This window comes from Haliotis rufescens, unplaced genomic scaffold (assembly GCF_023055435.1).
Source record: "Haliotis rufescens isolate VD_foot unplaced genomic scaffold, xgHalRufe1.0.p SCAF_30, whole genome shotgun sequence".
Lineage (NCBI taxonomy): Eukaryota > Metazoa > Mollusca > Gastropoda > Lepetellida > Haliotidae > Haliotis > Haliotis rufescens.
Window position 1 is genome coordinate 1803222 of NW_025964002.1, and position 21860 is coordinate 1825081.

General features: G+C 46.9%; 1 protein-coding gene and 2 long non-coding RNA genes across 5 annotated transcripts in view; all 3 read right to left on the minus strand.

The window, feature by feature from the left end:
- The window catches only part of LOC124152231 (15-hydroxyprostaglandin dehydrogenase [NAD(+)]-like), a 53742-nt gene that overhangs the window by 20450 nt on the left and 11432 nt on the right, over window positions 1–21860 (minus strand). The window contains exons 4-7 of one of the 2 annotated variants that reach the window (XM_046525092.2): window positions 21179–21275; window positions 16132–16208; window positions 10289–10437; window positions 8592–9148 (exon numbers count right to left, since the gene is read on the minus strand). The exons of the other annotated variant lie outside the window; for it this stretch is intronic. Coding sequence (XP_046381048.1) covers window positions 9040–9148; window positions 10289–10437; window positions 16132–16208; window positions 21179–21275 — 432 coding nt within the window. The 3' untranslated portion in view covers window positions 8592–9039. Of the gene's footprint in view, window positions 1–8591; window positions 9149–10288; window positions 10438–16131; window positions 16209–21178; window positions 21276–21860 lie in introns of those variants that run through there. 2 annotated transcript variants of the gene reach the window in all.
- On the minus strand, window positions 66–5801 carry LOC125371727. Of its 2 annotated transcripts, none has more exons than XR_007217722.1 (3): window positions 5611–5801; window positions 4338–5543; window positions 66–4270 (listed from the first exon to the last, which is right to left on the minus strand). It is a non-coding gene; the product is annotated as an uncharacterized LOC125371727 (long non-coding RNA). The 2 variants fall into 2 exon arrangements; XR_007217723.1 differs by having other exon boundaries at window positions 66–3064; window positions 3199–5543.
- Window positions 6359–7345, minus strand: LOC125371728. The gene is made up of 2 exons (XR_007217724.1): window positions 7155–7345; window positions 6359–7087 (listed from the first exon to the last, which is right to left on the minus strand). It is a non-coding gene; the product is annotated as an uncharacterized LOC125371728 (long non-coding RNA).

Here is a 21860-nt window from a genome sequence, read left to right on the forward strand (position 1 = left end):
GCTATATATAGACATGTTTATTGTCTAACTGAATCGGGAAAAGTGAATAAACAAAATGACGTTAAGATAAATGTATGTGTTTTCACGAACACGTAGTATCATCACTGTTATTGTGATATATGGATACACAATAATGAGAGAGTGACTGTTGTTGTACGCCGCTCTTGGCTATATTCCTGTAATATCACGGCGGGGGGCACCAGAAATGGGCTTCGCACGTTGTATCAATGTGGGGAATCGAACCCGGGTCTTCAGCGTGACGAGCGAACGCTTTAACCACTAGGCTATCCCACCGCCCCACACACTAATGATAACGTTAGAATCGTACAGTGTATTTGGTTGATTATGGACGTGCGTGTCCAGTGAATAATCCCTATGGCGGTCAGCCTGCATGAACCTGTCTCCCTTGCTGCTTTCATTGCCAGTTAGTTTCGCAACCTTCCTTGTGTCAGTTCGAGCTCGACTTGCAGACCGCACAGTTGATGTTCCTAACTAACGATCACCACAACACATGTGCTAGAGTCAGATATCTGCTGAAGTGAATGACAAACAGTCGTCAAAACGAGAGAATGAACCAGTCGATAGTTTGGAAGTATCCTAGCTGCACCATGCCTACCATAAAGCAGTTTGGAAGATTACTAGGACGTGGAATGTCGTAACCGTGCAGAGGCTCAATAGACCTGAAGCTTAAGTTAAACTTCCTGTTAGAATTTTGCCAATCCGAACAGAACTTCTGACACGTATGCATAAAAACAGATCTCCCTACGGGCAATGCAAAGCCGGAATCGTCCTATCGACTCTGCTTTATGAGGATATTTCTATTGGATATTGACATAATTGAACATGGTATTATTTCCACTTGTCTCAAGTACTTTCTATGAATATAAAGAAAGTCCTTCCATAATTGTATTGTTGTGTTGAATGTTATGGTTAATCTTTGAGACAAGAATTTGGTTGTAAATGTTCTAGACCCAGCAATATCTCTCTCTTTGAACGGATGTTATGAGGCTTTGGAAAAAACCCAAATATCTTTCAATTTAAAGAACTTTTTAATTGTAAAAAAATAAATGTTATTAAGAAACTCTGTACATTCCGTAATGTCATTATGGAAACTGTAAAATCTTCCATGTAAACCACCACGCCATCTTATGTATTTGTACCTCGAATTTGTACCTCACCAAGGATCCCTGCCTGAGAGTAAATAAAGTTCTGTTCTGTTCTGGAGCTCCCCACAAAAGGGGGATGGACCTGTCTTCAGGTTGTAGAGGTGATTTAAATGTCGATTGGACGATGCGTTGTTTGGGCCGACTTCTTCCTCGGTTACCCTTGACAACACAATGTAGTGATGCTAACAATGGCTACGTTATGTGAGGCCTTGGCAGTGGGACCAGCTGCAGGGCGGCCAGACGTTCATAGCAACTGTCCCACCCTCCTACCAACGGTACTATACCACCACCTGTACCTCCTTTCTCGATTAAAGGTCAACCACTGCCACCCTCCCATCCACGATAATAGACCACCACCTGTATCTCCTTTCTCCATTAAAGGTCAACCACCACCGCCATGCCATCCACGATAATAGACCACCACCTGTATCTCCTGTCTCCATTAAAGATCAACCACCGCCATGCCAGCATCCACGATAATAGACCACCACCTGTACCCCCTTTCTCCATTAAAGTTCAACCACCGCCATGCCAGCATCCACGATAATAGACCACCACCTGTACCCCCTTTCTCCATCAAAGGTCAATCACCGCCACCCTCCCATCCACGATAATAGACCACCACCTGTACCCCCTTTCTCCATTAAAGGTCAATCACCGCCACCCTCCCATCCACGATAATAGACCACCACCTGTATCTCCTTTCTCCATCAAAGATCAATCACCGCCACCCTCCCATCCACGATAATAGACCACCACCTGTATCTCCTGTCTCCATTAAAGGTCAACCACCACCACCCTCCCATCCACGATAATAGACCACCACCTGTATCTCCTGTCTCCATTAAAGGTCAATCACCGCCATGCCAGCATCCACGATAATAGACCACCACCTGTACCCCCTTTCTCCATCAAAGATCAATCACCGCCACCCTCCCATCCACGATAATAGACCACCACCTGTATCTCCTGTCTCCATTAAAGGTCAATCACCGCCATGCCAGCATCCACGATAATAGACCACCACCTGTATCTCCTTTCTCCATTAAAGGTCAACCACCGCCACCCTCCCATCCACGATAATAGACCACCACCTGTATCTCCTGTCTCCATTAAAGGTCAATCACCGCCACCCTCCCATCCACGATAATAGACCACCACCTGTATCTCCTGTCTCCATTAAAGGTCAATCACCGCCATGCCAGCATCCACGATAATAGACCACCACCTGTATCTCCTTTCTCCATTAAAGGTCAATCACCGCCACCCTCCCATCCACGATAATAGACCACCACCTGTATCTCCTGTCTCCATTAAAGGTCAATCACCGCCATGCCAGCATCCACGATAATAGACCACCACCTGTATCTCCTTTCTCCATTAAAGGTCAATCACCGCCACCCTCCCATCCACGATAATAGACCACCACCTGTATCTCCTGTCTCCATTAAAGGTCAATCACCGCCATGCCAGCATCCACGATAATAGACCACCACCTGTATCTCCTTTCTCCATTAAAGGTCAATCACCGCCACCCTCCCATCCACGATAATAGACCACCACCTGTATCTCCTGTCTCCATTAAAGATCAATCACCGCCATGCCAGCATCCACGATAATAGACCACCACCTGTATCTCCTGTCTCCATTAAAGGTCAATCACCGCCATGCCAGCATCCACGATAATAGACCACCACCTGTATCCCCTTTCTCCATCAAAGATCAATCACCGCCACCCTCCCATCCACGATAATAGACCACCACCTGTACCCCCTTTCTCCATTAAAGGTCAATCACCGCCACCCTCCCATCCACGATAATAGACCACCACCTGTACCCCCTTTCTCCATTAAAGGTCAATCACCGCCACCCTCCCATCCACGATAATAGACCACCACCTGTATCTCCTTTCTCCATCAAAGGTCAATCACCGCCATGCCAGCATCCACGATAATAGACCACCACCTGTACCCCCTTTCTCCATCAAAGATCAATCACCGCCATGCCAGCATCCACGATAATAGACCATCACCTGTATCTCCTTTCTCCATTAAAGGTCAATCACCGCCACCCTCCCATCCACGATAATAGACCACCACCTGTATCTCCTGTCTCCATTAAAGGTCAATCACCGCCATGCCAGCTTCCACGATAATAGACCACCACCTGTATCTCCTGTCTCCATTAAAGGTCAATCACCGCCACCCTCCCATCCACGATAATAGACCACCACCTGTATCTCCTGTCTCCATTAAAGGTCAATCACCGCCATGCCAGCTTCCACGATAATAGACCACCACCTGTATCTCCTTTCTCCATCAAAGGTCAATCACCGCCATGCTCCCATCCACGATAATAGACCACCACCTGTACCCCCTTTCTCCATCAAAGATCAATCACCGCCATGCCAGCATCCACGATAATAGACCATCACCTGTATCTCCTTTCTCCATTAAAGGTCAATCACCGCCACCCTCCCATCCACGATAATAGACCACCACCTGTATCTCCTTTCTCCATCAAAGGTCAATCACCGCCACCCTCCCATCCACGATAATAGACCACCACCTGTACCCCCTTTCTCCATTAAAGGTCAACCACCGCCACCCTCCCATCCACGATAATAGACCACCACCTGTACCCCCTTTCTCCATTAAAGGTCAATCACCGCCACCCTCCCATCCACGATAATAGACCACCACCTGTATCTCCTTTCTCCATCAAAGGTCAATCACCGCCACCCTCCCATCCACGATAATAGACCACCACCTGTACCCCCTTTCTCCATTAAAGGTCAACCACCGCCACCCTCCCATCCACGATAATAGACCACCACCTGTACCCCCTTTCTCCATCAAAGGTCAATCACCGCCACCCTCCCATCCACGATAATAGACCACCACCTGTATCTCCTTTCTCCATCAAAGATCAATCACCGCCACCCTCCCATCCACGATAATAGACCACCACCTGTATCTCCTTTCTCCATCAAAGATCAATCACCGCCACCCTCCCATCCACGATAATAGACCACCACCTGTACCCCCTTTCTCCATCAAAGGTCAATCACCGCCACCCTCCCATCCACGATAATAGACCACCACCTGTATCCCCTTTCTCCATCAAAGATCAATCACCGCCATGCCAGCATCCACGATAATAGACCACCACCTGTATCTCCTTTCTCCATCAAAGATCAATCACCGCCACCCTCCCATCCACGATAATAGACCACCACCTGTATCTCCTTTCTCCATCAAAGATCAATCACCGCCACCCTCCCATCCACGATAATAGACCACCACCTGTATCCCCTTTCTCCATCAAAGATCAATCACCGCCATGCCAGCATCCACGATAATAGACCACCACCTGTATCTCCTTTCTCCATCAAAGATCAATCACCGCCACACTCTCATCCACGATAATAGACCACCATCTGTATCTCCTTTCTCCATCAAAGATCAATCACCGCCACCCTCCCATCCACGATAATAGACCACCACCTGTATCTCCTTTCTCCATCAAAGATCAATCACCGCCACCCTCCCATCCACGATAATAGACCACCACCTGTACCCCCTTTCTCCATCAAAGGTCAATCACCGCCACCCTCCCATCCACGATAATAGACCACCACCTGTATCCCCTTTCTCCATCAAAGATCAATCACCGCCATGCCAGCATCCACGATAATAGACCACCACCTGTATCTCCTTTCTCCATCAAAGATCAATCACCGCCACCCTCCCATCCACGATAATAGACCACCACCTGTATCTCCTTTCTCCATCAAAGATCAATCACCGCCACCCTCCCATCCACGATAATAGACCACCACCTGTATCCCCTTTCTCCATCAAAGATCAATCACCGCCATGCCAGCATCCACGATAATAGACCACCACCTGTATCTCCTTTCTCCATCAAAGATCAATCACCGCCACACTCTCATCCACGATAATAGACCACCACCTGTATCTCCTTTCTCCATCAAAGATCAATCACCGCCACCCTCCCATCCACGATAATAGACCACCACCTGTATCTCCTTTCTCCATCAAAGATCAATCACCGCCACCCTCCCATCCACGATAATAGACCACCACCTGTATCTCCTTTCTCCATCAAAGATCAATCACCGCCATGCCAGCATCCACGATAATAGACCACCACCTGTATCTCCTTTCTCCATCAAAGATCAATCACCGCCACCCTCCCATCCACGATAATAGACCACCACCTGTACCCCCTTTCTCCATCAAAGATCAATCACCGCCACCCTCCCATCCACGATAATAGACCACCACCTGTATCTCCTGTCTCCATTAAAGGTCAATCACCGCCATGCCAGCATCCACGATAATAGACCACCACCTGTACCCCCTTTCTCCATTAAAGGTCAATCACCGCCACCCTCCCATCCACGATAATAGGCCACCACCTGTATCTCCTTTCTCCATCAAAGGTCAATCACCGCCACCCTCCCATCCACGATAATAGACCACCACCTGTATCTCCTTTATCCATCAAAGGTCAATCACCGCCACCCTCCCATCCACGATAATAGACCACCACCTGTATCTCCTTTCTCCATCAAAGGTCAATCACCGCCACCCTCCCATCCACGATAATAGACCATCACCTGTACCCCCTTTCTCCATCAAAGGTCAACCACCGCCACCCTCCCATCCACGATAATAGACCACCACCTGTACCCCCTTTCTCCATTAAAGGTCAACCACCACCGCCATGCCAGCATCCACGATAATAGACCACCACCTGTATCTCCTTTCTCCATTAAAGGTCAATCACCGCCACCCTCCCATCCACGATAATAGACCACCACCTGTATCCCCTTTCTCCATCAAAGATCAATCACCGCCATGCCAGCATCCACGATAATAGACCACCACCTGTATCTCCTTTCTCCATCAAAGATCAATCACCGCCACACTCTCATCCACGATAATAGACCACCATCTGTATCTCCTTTCTCCATCAAAGATCAATCACCGCCACCCTCCCATCCACGATAATAGACCACCACCTGTATCTCCTTTCTCCATCAAAGATCAATCACCGCCACCCTCCCATCCACGATAATAGACCACCACCTGTACCCCCTTTCTCCATCAAAGGTCAATCACCGCCACCCTCCCATCCACGATAATAGACCACCACCTGTATCCCCTTTCTCCATCAAAGATCAATCACCGCCATGCCAGCATCCACGATAATAGACCACCACCTGTATCTCCTTTCTCCATCAAAGATCAATCACCGCCACCCTCCCATCCACGATAATAGACCACCACCTGTATCTCCTTTCTCCATCAAAGATCAATCACCGCCACCCTCCCATCCACGATAATAGACCACCACCTGTATCCCCTTTCTCCATCAAAGATCAATCACCGCCATGCCAGCATCCACGATAATAGACCACCACCTGTATCTCCTTTCTCCATCAAAGATCAATCACCGCCACACTCTCATCCACGATAATAGACCACCACCTGTATCTCCTTTCTCCATCAAAGATCAATCACCGCCACCCTCCCATCCACGATAATAGACCACCACCTGTATCTCCTTTCTCCATCAAAGATCAATCACCGCCACCCTCCCATCCACGATAATAGACCACCACCTGTATCTCCTTTCTCCATCAAAGATCAATCACCGCCATGCCAGCATCCACGATAATAGACCACCACCTGTATCTCCTTTCTCCATCAAAGATCAATCACCGCCACCCTCCCATCCACGATAATAGACCACCACCTGTACCCCCTTTCTCCATCAAAGATCAATCACCGCCACCCTCCCATCCACGATAATAGACCACCACCTGTATCTCCTGTCTCCATTAAAGGTCAATCACCGCCATGCCAGCATCCACGATAATAGACCACCACCTGTACCCCCTTTCTCCATTAAAGGTCAATCACCGCCACCCTCCCATCCACGATAATAGGCCACCACCTGTATCTCCTTTCTCCATCAAAGGTCAATCACCGCCACCCTCCCATCCACGATAATAGACCACCACCTGTATCTCCTTTATCCATCAAAGGTCAATCACCGCCACCCTCCCATCCACGATAATAGACCACCACCTGTATCTCCTTTCTCCATCAAAGGTCAATCACCGCCACCCTCCCATCCACGATAATAGACCATCACCTGTACCCCCTTTCTCCATCAAAGGTCAACCACCGCCACCCTCCCATCCACGATAATAGACCACCACCTGTACCCCCTTTCTCCATTAAAGGTCAACCACCACCGCCATGCCAGCATCCACGATAATAGACCACCACCTGTATCTCCTTTCTCCATTAAAGGTCAATCACCGCCACCCTCCCATCCACGATAATAGACCACCACCTGTATCCCCTTTCTCCATTAAAGGTCAATCACCGCCATGCCAGCATCCACGATAATAGACCACCACCTGTATCTCCTTTCTCCATTAAAGGTCAAACACCGCCACCCTCCCATCCATGATAATAGACCACCACCTGTACCTCCTTTCTCCATTAAAGGTCAATCACCGCCACCCTCCCATCCACGATAATAGACCACCACCTGTACCTCCTTTCTCCATTAAAGGTCAATCACCGCCATGCCAGCATCCACGGTTATCGGGCACACGGATTGGTTGTGCTAGCTTAGAAAGTGCACCTGACATTTGTTGTCAGATCTTAACGTATCGAAGTGCAAGAGATGATTTGAGGTTAGAGTCAGGGCTTGCAATGCAGCTATCCGACCGTAATGGTGTGGTACTTTGGACATATTGTGGAGCATGCTGGCTAGAGACACCGTCTTCTTCAACTCTCAGATTATAGATTCAGAAGTGATTGTAGCTTATGGGAGAACTAAATACATTCTGATATCCCTTTATAAATCACACCAAACTGCCAATGACGTTTGTTACATATATTGACCGACAGCGGCACTCAGTATAACAGATGGGAATCACTTTGCCACATATGGCCCCGACCAAGGACAATCAGTCTGTAAAATATAGTCCTGAACAATCAAAATCGTTCTGTTAATATGACTACGGCCAATGATAATCACTGTTACATATACCAACGACTAATGCTAATCGCTGTTACATATGGCCAAGGCATTGATAATCACTGTTACATATGGCCAAGGCCAATGAGAATTAGTGTGTCACAGATGGCAACGGCCAATGATAATCACTGTTACATATGACACGAATCAATGATAATCACTCTTACATATGGTCAAGGCCAATTGAACATGGAGTGTGAAGCTCAAGTCTTGGTGTCCCCGCTATGAATTTGATGGAATATTAATCAGAAGCGTACAGCAACGTCCCCCCAATGACCAACAACGTGTATATAGAGCTGAACCAGCCACTCTAAATGAAGCAGGTAATACGAGGGGTATCATGTTAACTTTATAACAACGAAAACCATAACATACATATACACATATATATAGACGATACGTATGGACACATGTTACAACGTGACAGTAATATGATAATATGATAATCTAGAATATGAATCATTGAACATTCATAGTAATTGTCTGTAAATATAGCTATAACAACATACGTGTATACTGATATTTCTCAGCACGTGCATTGCCTTACATGAAGGCAGTAACAGTGTAGATGTTCATAGTATTACACGTAATACACGTGCAGCCACGCGTCCCATTGTGGTGTCATATGTTGCCATGGTTTAAGCGTTGCCATGCGTTACTACGCTTTTTCCGTTACCGCTTGTTGCCATGATACTGTAGGTTTGTACCAGTGCTGACAGGAGAGCGTGTTTAGCCCGCCATCTCCACGGTGCAATGAGTTGGTCTGTTGACATGTTTGGCGTATCTAATATTCGTGATAAACTTTGCCGAACGTCTTTGCCATTTTCAAAACAGACCCATTTCTTGTTTCATCCTGCACTAGATCCAGAAATCCTTCCGCCACATATTCGGGGCTGAAATGAGACAGGGTCGCCATACATTTCTTGTACAACACACATTATTCGCTTGAATCAAAGTAACGAACAACCCCTTCGTCACAGACAGTGAGGATGGTTTAACGCCGCTTTTCGCAATATTCCAGCAATATCACGGCGGGGGACACCAGAAATGGGCTTCACACATTGTACCCATGTGGGGAATCGAACCCGGGTTTTGGCTTGATGAGCGAACGCTTTAACAACTAGGCTACCCGACCGCCCCCCTCGTTACAAGTTCCACACTGTCTGCATTAACAGATGACTTAGTTTATATGGTGCTGTACAACGACATATCATGGTTACAATGAAATCAGGTAGCCAGCTGGTTCAGTCGCAGTTCGCTATACAGAGTTGCGTCCCTTGTCCACACCAGAAACTTATGATCGTGGGTCCCAATCCCGATTCGCTCCGATAATGTTTCGAGGTTTGTCAGCACCATGCCCGTGCTCGTGGGTTTCACCAAAATGGTAAACATCTGAGACCTGCATCACTTGGGGCTTCCCTCCCATATTAAGCTGACACGCCGTGATATAACTGGAACACTGTTCAAAACGGCGTTAAAGCCAATTCACTCACTATAATCAAGCTCATACTAAAGCGTGCCCATAAAGGGATCAAACGTTTCACATGATCAAGATATAATAAATCAGAAAAATAGGAAATGCGGAATAAAAAAGACCTGCGTTGATGGCACATTTCAGGAATTATTTCACCAGTACATCCGGTTTCAAGAACTTTCAGTCATATATATTGGAGGTACGTTTGTTTTTTTGTTTGTTGTTTAATGTCGCACTCGGCAATATTCCAGCAATATGACGGTGGTCTGTAAATAATCGACTCTGGACCGGACAATCCAGTGATTGACATCATGAGCATCGACCGACGCTATTAGCATACGCTGATATGCATCAACCAAGTCAGCGAGTCTGACCACCGATCCCTTTAGTCGCCTCTTACGACAAACACAGTCGCCCGTTACGGCAAGTATTGGTTGCTTCTAACCTGGATCTTCACTGGTCCACTGGACGTACGAAAACATGTGTAGCGGGGTTATGGTTTCGGTATTTAAGGTTTTATGTTTTGTGCCTAATGGCATGATTGCAGGGTTTAACATACGTCATTATTCCAATTTTGTCGATGAATTCCTTGGCAGCAGTCGGAGAACCGACGGCGGTGCTCTCGATGTCGGCCACAAGCGCCGTGTCGGCGAATGCTGGACACAACATGTTGATCCGGATGCCGTTATCGACACACTCAGGATTTAACTGAAATTCACAAGAATAACAATTTTGAAACCATGCAAGGTTCATCAAATGAGTCAAGGTGTTGTACGAGGTTTACTAACTATTAACCTACACAATTCCAAAATGTATAAATGTTTGAAAAAGGGGATGCATCCCCTGTCTGGTTCCGCGTATGAATACACGTGACTTGTGATATACCCATTGTGATGATATACCTTCTTAAAACACACCAATGACGTCATTCTATTGTTCAAACGTTCCTATATCTTTCAGGATGGACAATTATTATACACCTTGAAAAGACAGGGGGTTCGAACCCGCATCGTTTGATTTGAGGATGTCTAATTGTCGACATCAGCTACGGCAACACACGACGGTACGGGGTGAAATTAACTATTAAATATTTTCAAATGTTTGCATAATCCCTGAAAGCTAAAACATAATACGTATATAATGTTGTGTTACGGATGGTTACCTATAACAATGTTCATATTTAAAGCAAGTAGAACTTCGACGAGACCAAAGTGATCAGGTAAAGATATATATCCTTGTGCAGGGCTCTATATGTCCTTACAATGTTCAAGCGATGGATAAGTACTAGTTAAGGACCCCACGATATTATGAAGAGCCGTGCACCATGCATTGTAAATATCAGCTCGCGACGGAGCTTGGTGCACGTGCAACAGCGTCAGAGAAGGTATTCCTCGTGCATCACACAAGGGCGACTCACGCAATAAAGTCAGGCTTCAATGCGTTGCGTTCTGGCTCCCGCTCCACAAAGCGATCTTAGCGCTACGTCTACTGTAAGCCTATGTTAAAGTAAGGGAGTTACGATCACCTTAGCGCTACGTCTACTGTAAGCCTATGTTAAAGTATGGGAGCTACGATTACCTCTTAGCGCTACGTCTACTGTAAGCCTATGTTAAAGTAAGGGAGTTACGATCACCTTAGCGCTACGTCTACTGTAAGCCTATGTTAAAGTAAGGGAGTTACGATCACCTTAGCGCTACGTCTACTGTAAGCCTATGTTAAAGTAAGGGAGTTACGATCACCTTAGCGCTACGTCTACTGTAAGCCTATGTTACAGTAAGGGAGTTACGATCACCTTAGTGCTACGTCTACTGTAAGCCTATGTTACAGTAAGGGAGTTACGACCACCTTAGTGCTACGTCTACTGTAAGCCTATGTTAAAGTAAGGGAGTTACGATCACCTCTTAGCGCTACGTCTACTGTAAGCCTATGTTAAAGTAAGGGAGTTACGATCACCTTAGCGCTACGTCTACTGTAAGCCTATGTTACAGTAAGGGAGTTACGATCACCTTAGCGCTACGTCTACTGTAAGCCTATGTTAAAGTAAGGGAGTTACGATCACCTTAGCGCTACGTCTACTGTAAGCCTATGTTACAGTAAGGGAGTTACGATCACCTTAGTGCTACGTCTACTGTAAGCCTATGTTACAGTAAGGGAGTTACGATCACCTCTTAGCGCTACGTCTACTGTAAGCTTATGTTAAAGTAAGGGAGTTACGATCACCTCTTAGCGCTACGTCTACTGTAAGCCTATGTTAAAGTAAGGGAGTTACGATCACCTTAGCGCTACTTCTACTGTAAGCCTATGTTAAAGTAAGGGAGTTACGATCACCTTAGCGCTACGTCTACTGTAAGCCTATGTTAAAGTATGGGAGTTACGATCACCTTAGCGCTACGTCTACTGTAAGCCTATGTTAAAGTAAGGGAGTTACGATCACCTCTTAGAGCTAGGACTACTGTAAGCCTATGTTAAAGTAAGGGAGTTACGATCACCTTAGCGCTAGGACTACCGTAAGCCTATGTTAAAGTAAGGGAGTTACGATCACCTTAGCGCTACGTCTACTGTAAGCCTATGTTAAAGTAAGGGAGTTACGATCACCTCTTAGCGCTACGTCTACTGTAAGCCTATGTTAAAGTATGGGAGTTACGATCACCTTAGCGCTACGTCTACTGTAAGCCTATGTTACAGTAAGGGAGTTACGATCACCTTAGCGCTACGTCTACTGTAAGCCTATATTAAAGTAAGGGAGTTACGATCACCTTAGCGCTACGTCTACTGTAAGCCTATGTTAAAGTAAAGGAATTACGATCACCTCTTAGCGCTAGGACTACTGTAAGCCTATGTTAAAGTAAGGGAGTTACGATCACCTTAGCGCTACGTCTACTGTAAGCCTATGCTAAAGTAAGGGAGTTACGATCACCTCTTAGCGCTACGTCTACTGTAAGCCTATGTTAAAGTATGGGAGTTACGATCACCTTAGCGCTACGTCTACTGTAAGCCTATGTTACAGTAAGGGAGTTACGATCACCTTAGCGCTACGTCTACTGTAAGCCTATATTAAAGTAAGGGAGTTACGATCACCTTAGCGCTACGTCTACTGTAAGCCTATGTTACAGTAAGGGAGTTACGATCACCTCTTAGCGCTAGGACTACTGTAAGCCTATGTTAAAGTAAGGGAGTTACGATCACCTTAGCGCTAGGACTACCGTAAGCCTATGTTAAAGTAAGGGAGTTACGATCACCTTAGCGCTACGTCTACTGTAAGCCTATGTTAAAGTAAGGGAGTTACGATCACCTCTTAGCGCTACGTCTACTGTAAGCCTATGTTAAAGTATGGGAGTTACGATCACCTTAGCGCTACGTCTACTGTAAGCCTATGTTACAGTAAGGGAGTTACGATCACCTTAGCGCTACGTCTACTGTAAGCCTATATTAAAGTAAGGGAGTTACGATCACCTTAGCGCTACGTCTACTGTAAGCCTATGTTAAAGTAAGGGAATTACGATCACCTCTTAGCGCTAGGACTACTGTAAGCCTATGTTAAAGTAAGGGAGTTACGATCACCTTAGCGCTACGTCTACTGTAAGCCTATGTTAAAGTAAGGGAGTTACGATCACCTCTTAGCGCTACGTCTACTGTAAGCCTATGTTAAAGTATGGGAGTTACGATCACCTTAGCGCTACGTCTACTGTAAGCCTATGTTACAGTAAGGGAGTTACGATCACCTTAGCGCTACGTCTACTGTAAGCCTATATTAAAGTAAGGGAGTTACGATCACCTTAGCGCTACGTCTACTGTAAGCCTATGTTACAGTAAGGGAGTTACGATCACCTGAGTGCTACGTCTACTGTAAGCCTATGTTAAAGTATGGGAGTTACGATCACCTTAGCGCTACGTCTACTGTAAGCCTATGTTACAGTAAGGGAGTTACGATCACCTTAGCGCTACGTCTACTGTAAGCCTATATTAAAGTAAGGGAGTTACGATCACCTTAGCGCTACGTCTACTGTAAGCCTATGTTACAGTAAGGGAGTTACGATCACCTTAGTGCTACGTCTACTGTAAGCCTATGTTACAGTAAGGGAGTTACGACCACCTGAGTGCTACGTCTACTGTAAGCCTATGTTAAAGTAAGGGAGTTACGATCACCTCTTAGCGCTACGTCTACTGTAAGCCTATGTTAAAGTATGGGAGTTACGATCACCTTAGCGCTACGTCTACTGTAAGCCTATGTTACAGTAAGGGAGTTACGATCACCTTAGCGCTACGTCTACTGTAAGCCTATGTTAAAGTAAGGGAGTTACGATCACCTTAGCGCTACGTCTACTGTAAGCCTATGTTACAGTAAGGGAGTTACGATCACCTTAGTGCTACGTCTACTGTAAGCCTATGTTACAGTAAGGGAGTTACGATCACCTTAGCGCTACTTCTACTGTAAGCCTATGTTAAAGTAAGGGAGTTACGATCCTTCTTAGCGCTACGTCTACTGTAAGCCTAAGTTAAAGTAAGGGAGTTACGATCACCTTACCGCTACGTCTACTGTAAGCCTATGTTAAAGTAAGGGAGTTACGATCACCTTAGCGCTACGTCTACTGTAAGCCTATGTTAAAGTATGGGAGTTACGATCACCTCTTAGCGCTAGGACTACTGTAAGCCTATGTTAAAGTAAGGGAGTTACGATCACCTTAGCGCTACGTCTACTGTAAGCCTATGTTAAAGTATGGGAGTTACGATCACCTCTTAGCGCTAGGACTACTGTAAGCCTATGTTAAAGTATGGGAGCTACGATCACCTCTTAGCGCTACGTCTACTGTAAGCCTATGTTAAAGTAAGGGAGTTACGATCACCTCAGTGCTACGTCTACTGTAAGCCTATGTTACAGTAAGGGAATTACGATCACCTCTTAGCGCTAGGACTACTGTAAGCCTATGTTAAAGTAAGGGAGTTACGATCACCTTAGCGCTACGTCTACTGTAAGCCTATGTTAAAGTATGGGAGTTACGATCACCTCTTAGCGCTAGGACTACTGTAAGCCTATGTTAAAGTATGGGAGTTACGATCACCTCTTAGCGCTACGTCTACTGTAAGCCTATGTTAAAGTAAGGGAGTTACGATCACCTCAGTGCTACGTCTACTGTAAGGCTATGTTACAGTAAGGGAGTTACGATCACCTTAGCGCTACGTCTACTGTAAGCCTATGTTACAGTAAGGGAGTTATGACCACCTTAGTGCTACGTCTACTGTAAGCCCATGTTAAAGTAAGGGAGTTACGACCACCTTAGTGCTACGTCTACTGTAAGCCCATGTTAAAGTAAGGGAGTTACGATCACCTCTTAGCGCTACGTCTACTGTAAGCCTATGTTAAAGTAAGGGAGTTACGATCACCTTAGCGCTACGTCTACTGTAAGCCTATGTTAAAGTATGGGAGTTACGATCACCTCTTAGCGCTAGGACTACTGTAAGCCTATGTTAAAGTATGGGAGTTACGATCACCTCTTAGCGCTACGTCTACTGTAAGCCTATGTTAAAGTAAGGGAGTTACGATCACCTCAGTGCTACGTCTACTGTAAGGCTATGTTACAGTAAGGGAGTTACGATCACCTTAGCGCTACGTCTACTGTAAGCCTATGTTACAGTAAGGGAGTTACGACCACCTTAGTGCTACGTCTACTGTAAGCCCATGTTAAAGTAAGGGAGTTACGATCACCTCTTAGCGCTACGTCTACTGTAAGCCTATGTTAAAGTAAGGGAGTTACGATCACCTCAGTGCTACGTCTACTGTAAGCCTATGTTACAGTAAGGGAGTTACGATCACCTTAGTGCCAAGTAGAACAAGGCGGTGTACAGTACGTGTTTGCGCTGTTCCTCCTACCGTTGTGCCCCCCTCCGTTCAAGATGTCACCTTGTACACACAACATGATTGTTTCTTAAACAACTTTTTCCATTGATGAGAATATCAAACAGATATTGTTGGGTACTGGGTATTCATTGCCGTGTACCGTATTGCCATGTTATAGACTATTCCCGATTTAGAGTTATTTGACAATTCATCGTTCTCATTTGGAGCCAAACGGACTGCACTTCAGGATTTGGTGTTATACGGAGTCTGGACCAGACAATCCAGTGATTGATCATGAGCATCGATCCACGCATTTGGGATACGATGACATGCATCAAGCAGGTCAGCGAGCCTGACCACCCGATCCCGTTAGTTGCCTCTTACACGCGGAGTCGCCTTTTACGGCATGCATAGGTTGCTGAAGACCTGTTCTACCCCGGATTGTCACGGTTCTTTTACTTTAAACAACTTGAATGATCCCTTTCTGACTTGATAAATTGAACTATTCAACATCACATACGTATATCACACCAACTATTTACATGTGTTCAAGACGTGGAACTCACAGCCCAACTTCTGGAGAAACCGACGATGGCAAATTTGGTAGCACAGTAGACAGGCCCGAATGGGTTTGGATTTATACCTGGAAATCATAGAACGAAATAATGTAACACATTGCATGGTCAAATAATGGTATGCCTAAAATACATTTCACAGACTTACGCAGGTCTACTTTGTTACACCAATACCCCCGTGCCATGCGCGTTAACTCGTAACCCGTCAGATAGACTTTGCTACACGTCACGTCTAGTGTTCTCAGTCTCTCAGTATCACGTCTGCTACACTCGCTGTTACATCCCCGCTACCCTCCGTTACACATCCACTACCCTCGGTTACACGTCCACTACCCTCTATACACGTCCACCACCCTCTATACACGTCCACCTCACACTATACACGTCCACTACCCTCTATACACGTCCACTACCCTCTATACACGTCCACTACCCTCGGTTACGCGTCCACCACCCTCTATACACGTCCACCACCCTCTATACACGTCCACCACCATCTATACACGTCCACTACCCTCTATACACGTCCACCACCCTCTATACACGCCCATTACACTCTATACACCTCCACCACACTCCATACACGTCCACCACCCTCTATACACGTCCACTACCCTCGGTTACACGTGTACTACCATCTATACACGTCCACTACACTCTTTACACGTCCATTACACTCTATACACGTCCACTACCCTCTATACACGTCCACTACCCTCTATACACGTCCACTACCCTCTATACACGTCCACTACCCTCTATACATGTCCACCACCTCTATACATGTCCACTACCCTCTATACACGTCCACTACCCTCTATACACGTCCACCACCCTCTATACACGTCCACCACCCTCTGTATACGTCCACCACCCTCTGTATACGTCCACCACCCTCTATACATGTCCACCACCCTCTATACATGTCCACCACCCTCTATACACGTCCACCAACCTCTATACACGTCCACCAACCTCTATACACGTCCACTACCCTCTATACACGTCCACTACCCTCTATACACGTCCACCTCACACTATACACGTCCACTACCCTCTATACACGTCCACTACCCTCTATACACGTCCACTACCCTCTATACATGTCCACCACCTCTATACATGTCCACTACCCTCTATACACGTACACTTCCCTCTATACACTTCCACTACCCTCTATACACGTCCACCACCCTCTATACACGTCCACTACCCTCTATACACGTCCACTACCCTCTATACACGTCCACTACCCTCTATACATGTCCACCACCCTCTATACATGTCCACTACCCTCTATACACGTCCACCACCCTCTGTTTACGTCCACCACCCTCTATACATGTCCACCACCCTCTATACATGTCCACCACCCTCTATACATGTCCACAACCCTCTATACATGTCCACCACCCTCTATACACGTCCACCACCCTCTGTATACGTCCACCACCCTCTATACATGTCCACCACCCTCTATACATGTCCACCACCCTCTATACACGTCAACCAACCTCTATACACGTCCACCACCCTCTATACACGTCCACCATTCTCTATACACGTCCACTACCCTCTATACACGTGCACCACCCTCTATACACGTCCACTACCCTCTATACACGTCCACCTCACACTATACACGTCCACTACCCTCTATACACGTCCACTACCCTCTATACACGTCCACTACCCTCTATACACGTCCTCTACCCTCTATACATGTCCACCACCTCTATACATGTCCACTACCCTCTATACACGTCCACTACCCTCTATACATGTCCACTACCCTCTATACACTTCCACTACCCTCTATACACGTCCACCAACCTCTATACACGTCCACTACCCTCTATACACGTCCACTACCCTCTATACACGTCCACTACCCTCTGTACATGTCCACCACCCTCTATACATGTCCACTACCCTCTATACACGTCCACCACCCTCTGTATACGTCCACCACCCTCTATACATGTCCACCACCCTCTATACATGTCCACCACCCTCTATACACGTCCACCAACCTCTATACACGTCCACCAACCTCTATACACGTCCACCAACCTCTATACACGTCCACTACCCTCTATACACGTGCACCACCCTCTATACACGTCCACTACCCTCTATACACGTCCACCTCACACTATACACGTCCACTACCCTCTATACACGTCCACTACCCTCTATACACGTCCACTACCCTCTATACACGTCCACTACCCTCTATACATGTCCACCACCTCTATACATGTCCACTACCCTCTATACACGTCCACTACCCTCTATACACTTCCACTACCCTCTATACACGTCCACCACCCTCTATACACGTCCACTACCCTCTATACACGTCCACTACCCTCTATACACTTCCACTACCCTCTATACACGTCCACCACCCTCTATACACGTCCACTACCCTCTATACACGTCCACCTCACACTATACACGTCCACTACCCTCTATACACGTCCACTACCCTCTATACACGTCCACTACCCTCTATACACGTCCTCTACCCTCTATACATGTCCACCACCTCTATACATGTCCACTACCCTCTATACATGTCCACTACCCTCTATACATGTCCACTACCCTCTATACACTTCCACTACCCTCTATACACGTCCACCAACCTCTATACACGTCCACTACCCTCTATACACGTCCACTACCCTCTATACACGTCCACTACCCTCTATACATGTCCACCACCCTCTATACATGTCCACTACCCTCTATACACGTCCACCACCCTCTGTATACGTCCACGCCCCTCTATACATGTCCACCACCCTCTATACATGTCCACCACCCTCTATACACGTCCACCAACCTCTATACACGTCCACCAACCTCTATACACGTCCACCAACCTCTATACACGTCCACTACCCTCTATACACGTGCACCACCCTCTATACACGTCCACTACCCTCTATACACGTCCACCTCACACTATACACGTCCACTACCCTCTATACACGTCCACTACCCTCTATACACGTCCACTACCCTCTATACACGTCCACTACCCTCTATACATGTCCACCACCTCTATACATGTCCACTACCCTCTATACACGTCCACTACCCTCTATACACTTCCACTACCCTCTATACACGTCCACCACCCTCTATACACGTCCACTACCCTCTATACACGTCCACTACCCTCTATACACGTCCACTACCCTCTATACATGTCCACCACCCTCTATACATGTCCACTACCCTCTATACACGTCCACTACCCTCTGTATACGTCCACCACCCTCTATACATGTCCACCACCCTCTATACATGTCCACCACCCTCTATACATGTCCACCACCCTCTATACACGTCCACCACCCTCTGTATACGTCCACCACCCTCTGTACATGTCCACCACCCTCTATACATGTCCACCACCCTCTATACACGTCAACCAACCTCTATACACGTCCACCACCCTCTATACACGTCCACCATCCTCTATACACGTCCACTACCCTCTATACACGTGCACCACCCTCTATACACGTCCACTACCCTCTATACACGTCCACCTCACACTATACACGTCCACTACCCTCTATACACGTCCACTACCCTCTATACACGTCCACTACCCTCTATACACGTCCACTACCCTCTATACATGTCCACCACCCTCTATACATGTCCACTACCCTCTATACACGTCCACTACCCTCTGTATACGTCCACCACCCTCTATACATGTCCACCACCCTCTATACATGTCCACCACCCTCTATACATGTCCACCACCCTCTATACATGTCCACCACCCTCTATACACGTCCACCACCCTCTGTATACGTCCACCACCCTCTGTACATGTCCACCACCCTCTATACATGTCCACCACCCTCTATACACGTCAACCAACCTCTATACACGTCCACCACCCTCTATACACGTCCACCATCCTCTATACACGTCCACTACCCTCTATACACGTGCACCACCCTCTATACACGTCCACTACCCTCTATACACGTCCACCTCACACTATACACGTCCACTACCCTCTATACACGTCCACTACCCTCTATACACGTCCACTACCCTCTATACACGTCCTCTACCCTCTATACATGTCCACCACCTCTATACATGTCCACTACCCTCTATACATGTCCACTACCCTCTATACATGTCCACTACCCTCTATACACTTCCACTACCCTCTATACACGTCCACCACCCTCTATACACGTCCACTACCCTCTATACACGTCCACTACCCTCTATACACGTCCACTACCCTCTATACATGTCCACCACCCTCTATACATGTCCACTACCCTCTATACACGTCCACCACCCTCTGTTTACGTCCACCACCCTCTATACATGTCCACCACCCTCTATACATGTCCACCACCCTCTATACACGTCCACTACCCTCTATACATGTCCACCACCCTCTATACACGTCCACTACCCTCTATACACGTGCACCACCCTCTATACACGTCCACTACCCTCTATACCGTCCACCTCACACTATACACGTCCACTACCCTCTATACACGTCCACTACCCTCTATACACGTCCACTACCCTCTATACACGTCCACTACCCTCTATACATGTCCACCACCTCTATACATGTCCACTACCCTCTATACACGTCCACTACCCTCTATACACGTCCACCACCCTCTATACACGTCCAATACCCTCTATACACGTCCACTACCCTCTATACATGTCCACCACCCTGTATACATGTCCACCACCCTCTATACACGTCCACTACCCTCTATACACGTCCACCACCCTCTATACACGTCCACCAACCTCTATACACGTCCACTACCCTCTATACACGTCCACTACCCTCTATACACGTGCTTCACCCTCTTTACACGTCCACCACCCCCTATACACGTCCACTACCCTCTATACACGTCCACTACCCTCTATACACGTCCACTACCCTCTATACAGGTCCACCACCCTCTATATTCCATCTGTTTTTTCGCTGGTTGATTTTGCCGCTACCACCCACCTGCCATGGAGGCCACGTTGACGATGACCCCTCCTCGTCCCCCCTTGTCCCTCCTCATCATGTCCATCGCCAAGGTCGTGCCGCGTATTGAGCCTTTCTGAAACCATTCAGAACGAACCAATACTTAAAACACAACTGTGTATTAAACAGTGGCTAAAAACATAGTGAAGCGTCCTTTTTACTTTTGGAACACAGATCACTTTATATTGACGAAATAGTGCCATCAACAGACTTTTCAACTAGCAGTGAAGAACGGTGACTGTCAGCGCTATCCAACTTTATCATTGCGACCTAAGTCCCGTGAAGATCCGGGGTAGAATAGGTCTTCAGCAACCCATGCTTGCCGTAAATGGCGACTATGCTTGTCGTAAGAGGCAACTAACAGGATCGGGTGGTCAGACTCGATGACTTGCTTGATGCATGTCATAGATGCCAATTGCGTGAATCGATGCTCATCTTGTCAATCACTGGATTGTCTGGTCCAGACTCGATTATTTACAGACCGCCGTCATATAGCTGTGGTATTGCTGAGTGTGGCGTTAAACAACAAACAAACAAACATGGTGACCTAAACGCAGGTACGGCAAGGCAACCTTGTGGTTGATAGTATGAGCAATCTTTGTCGTCGAGGTCGCACAATCAGCCTGGGCACACATCATAACCTATCACTAGTAGGCTTTTA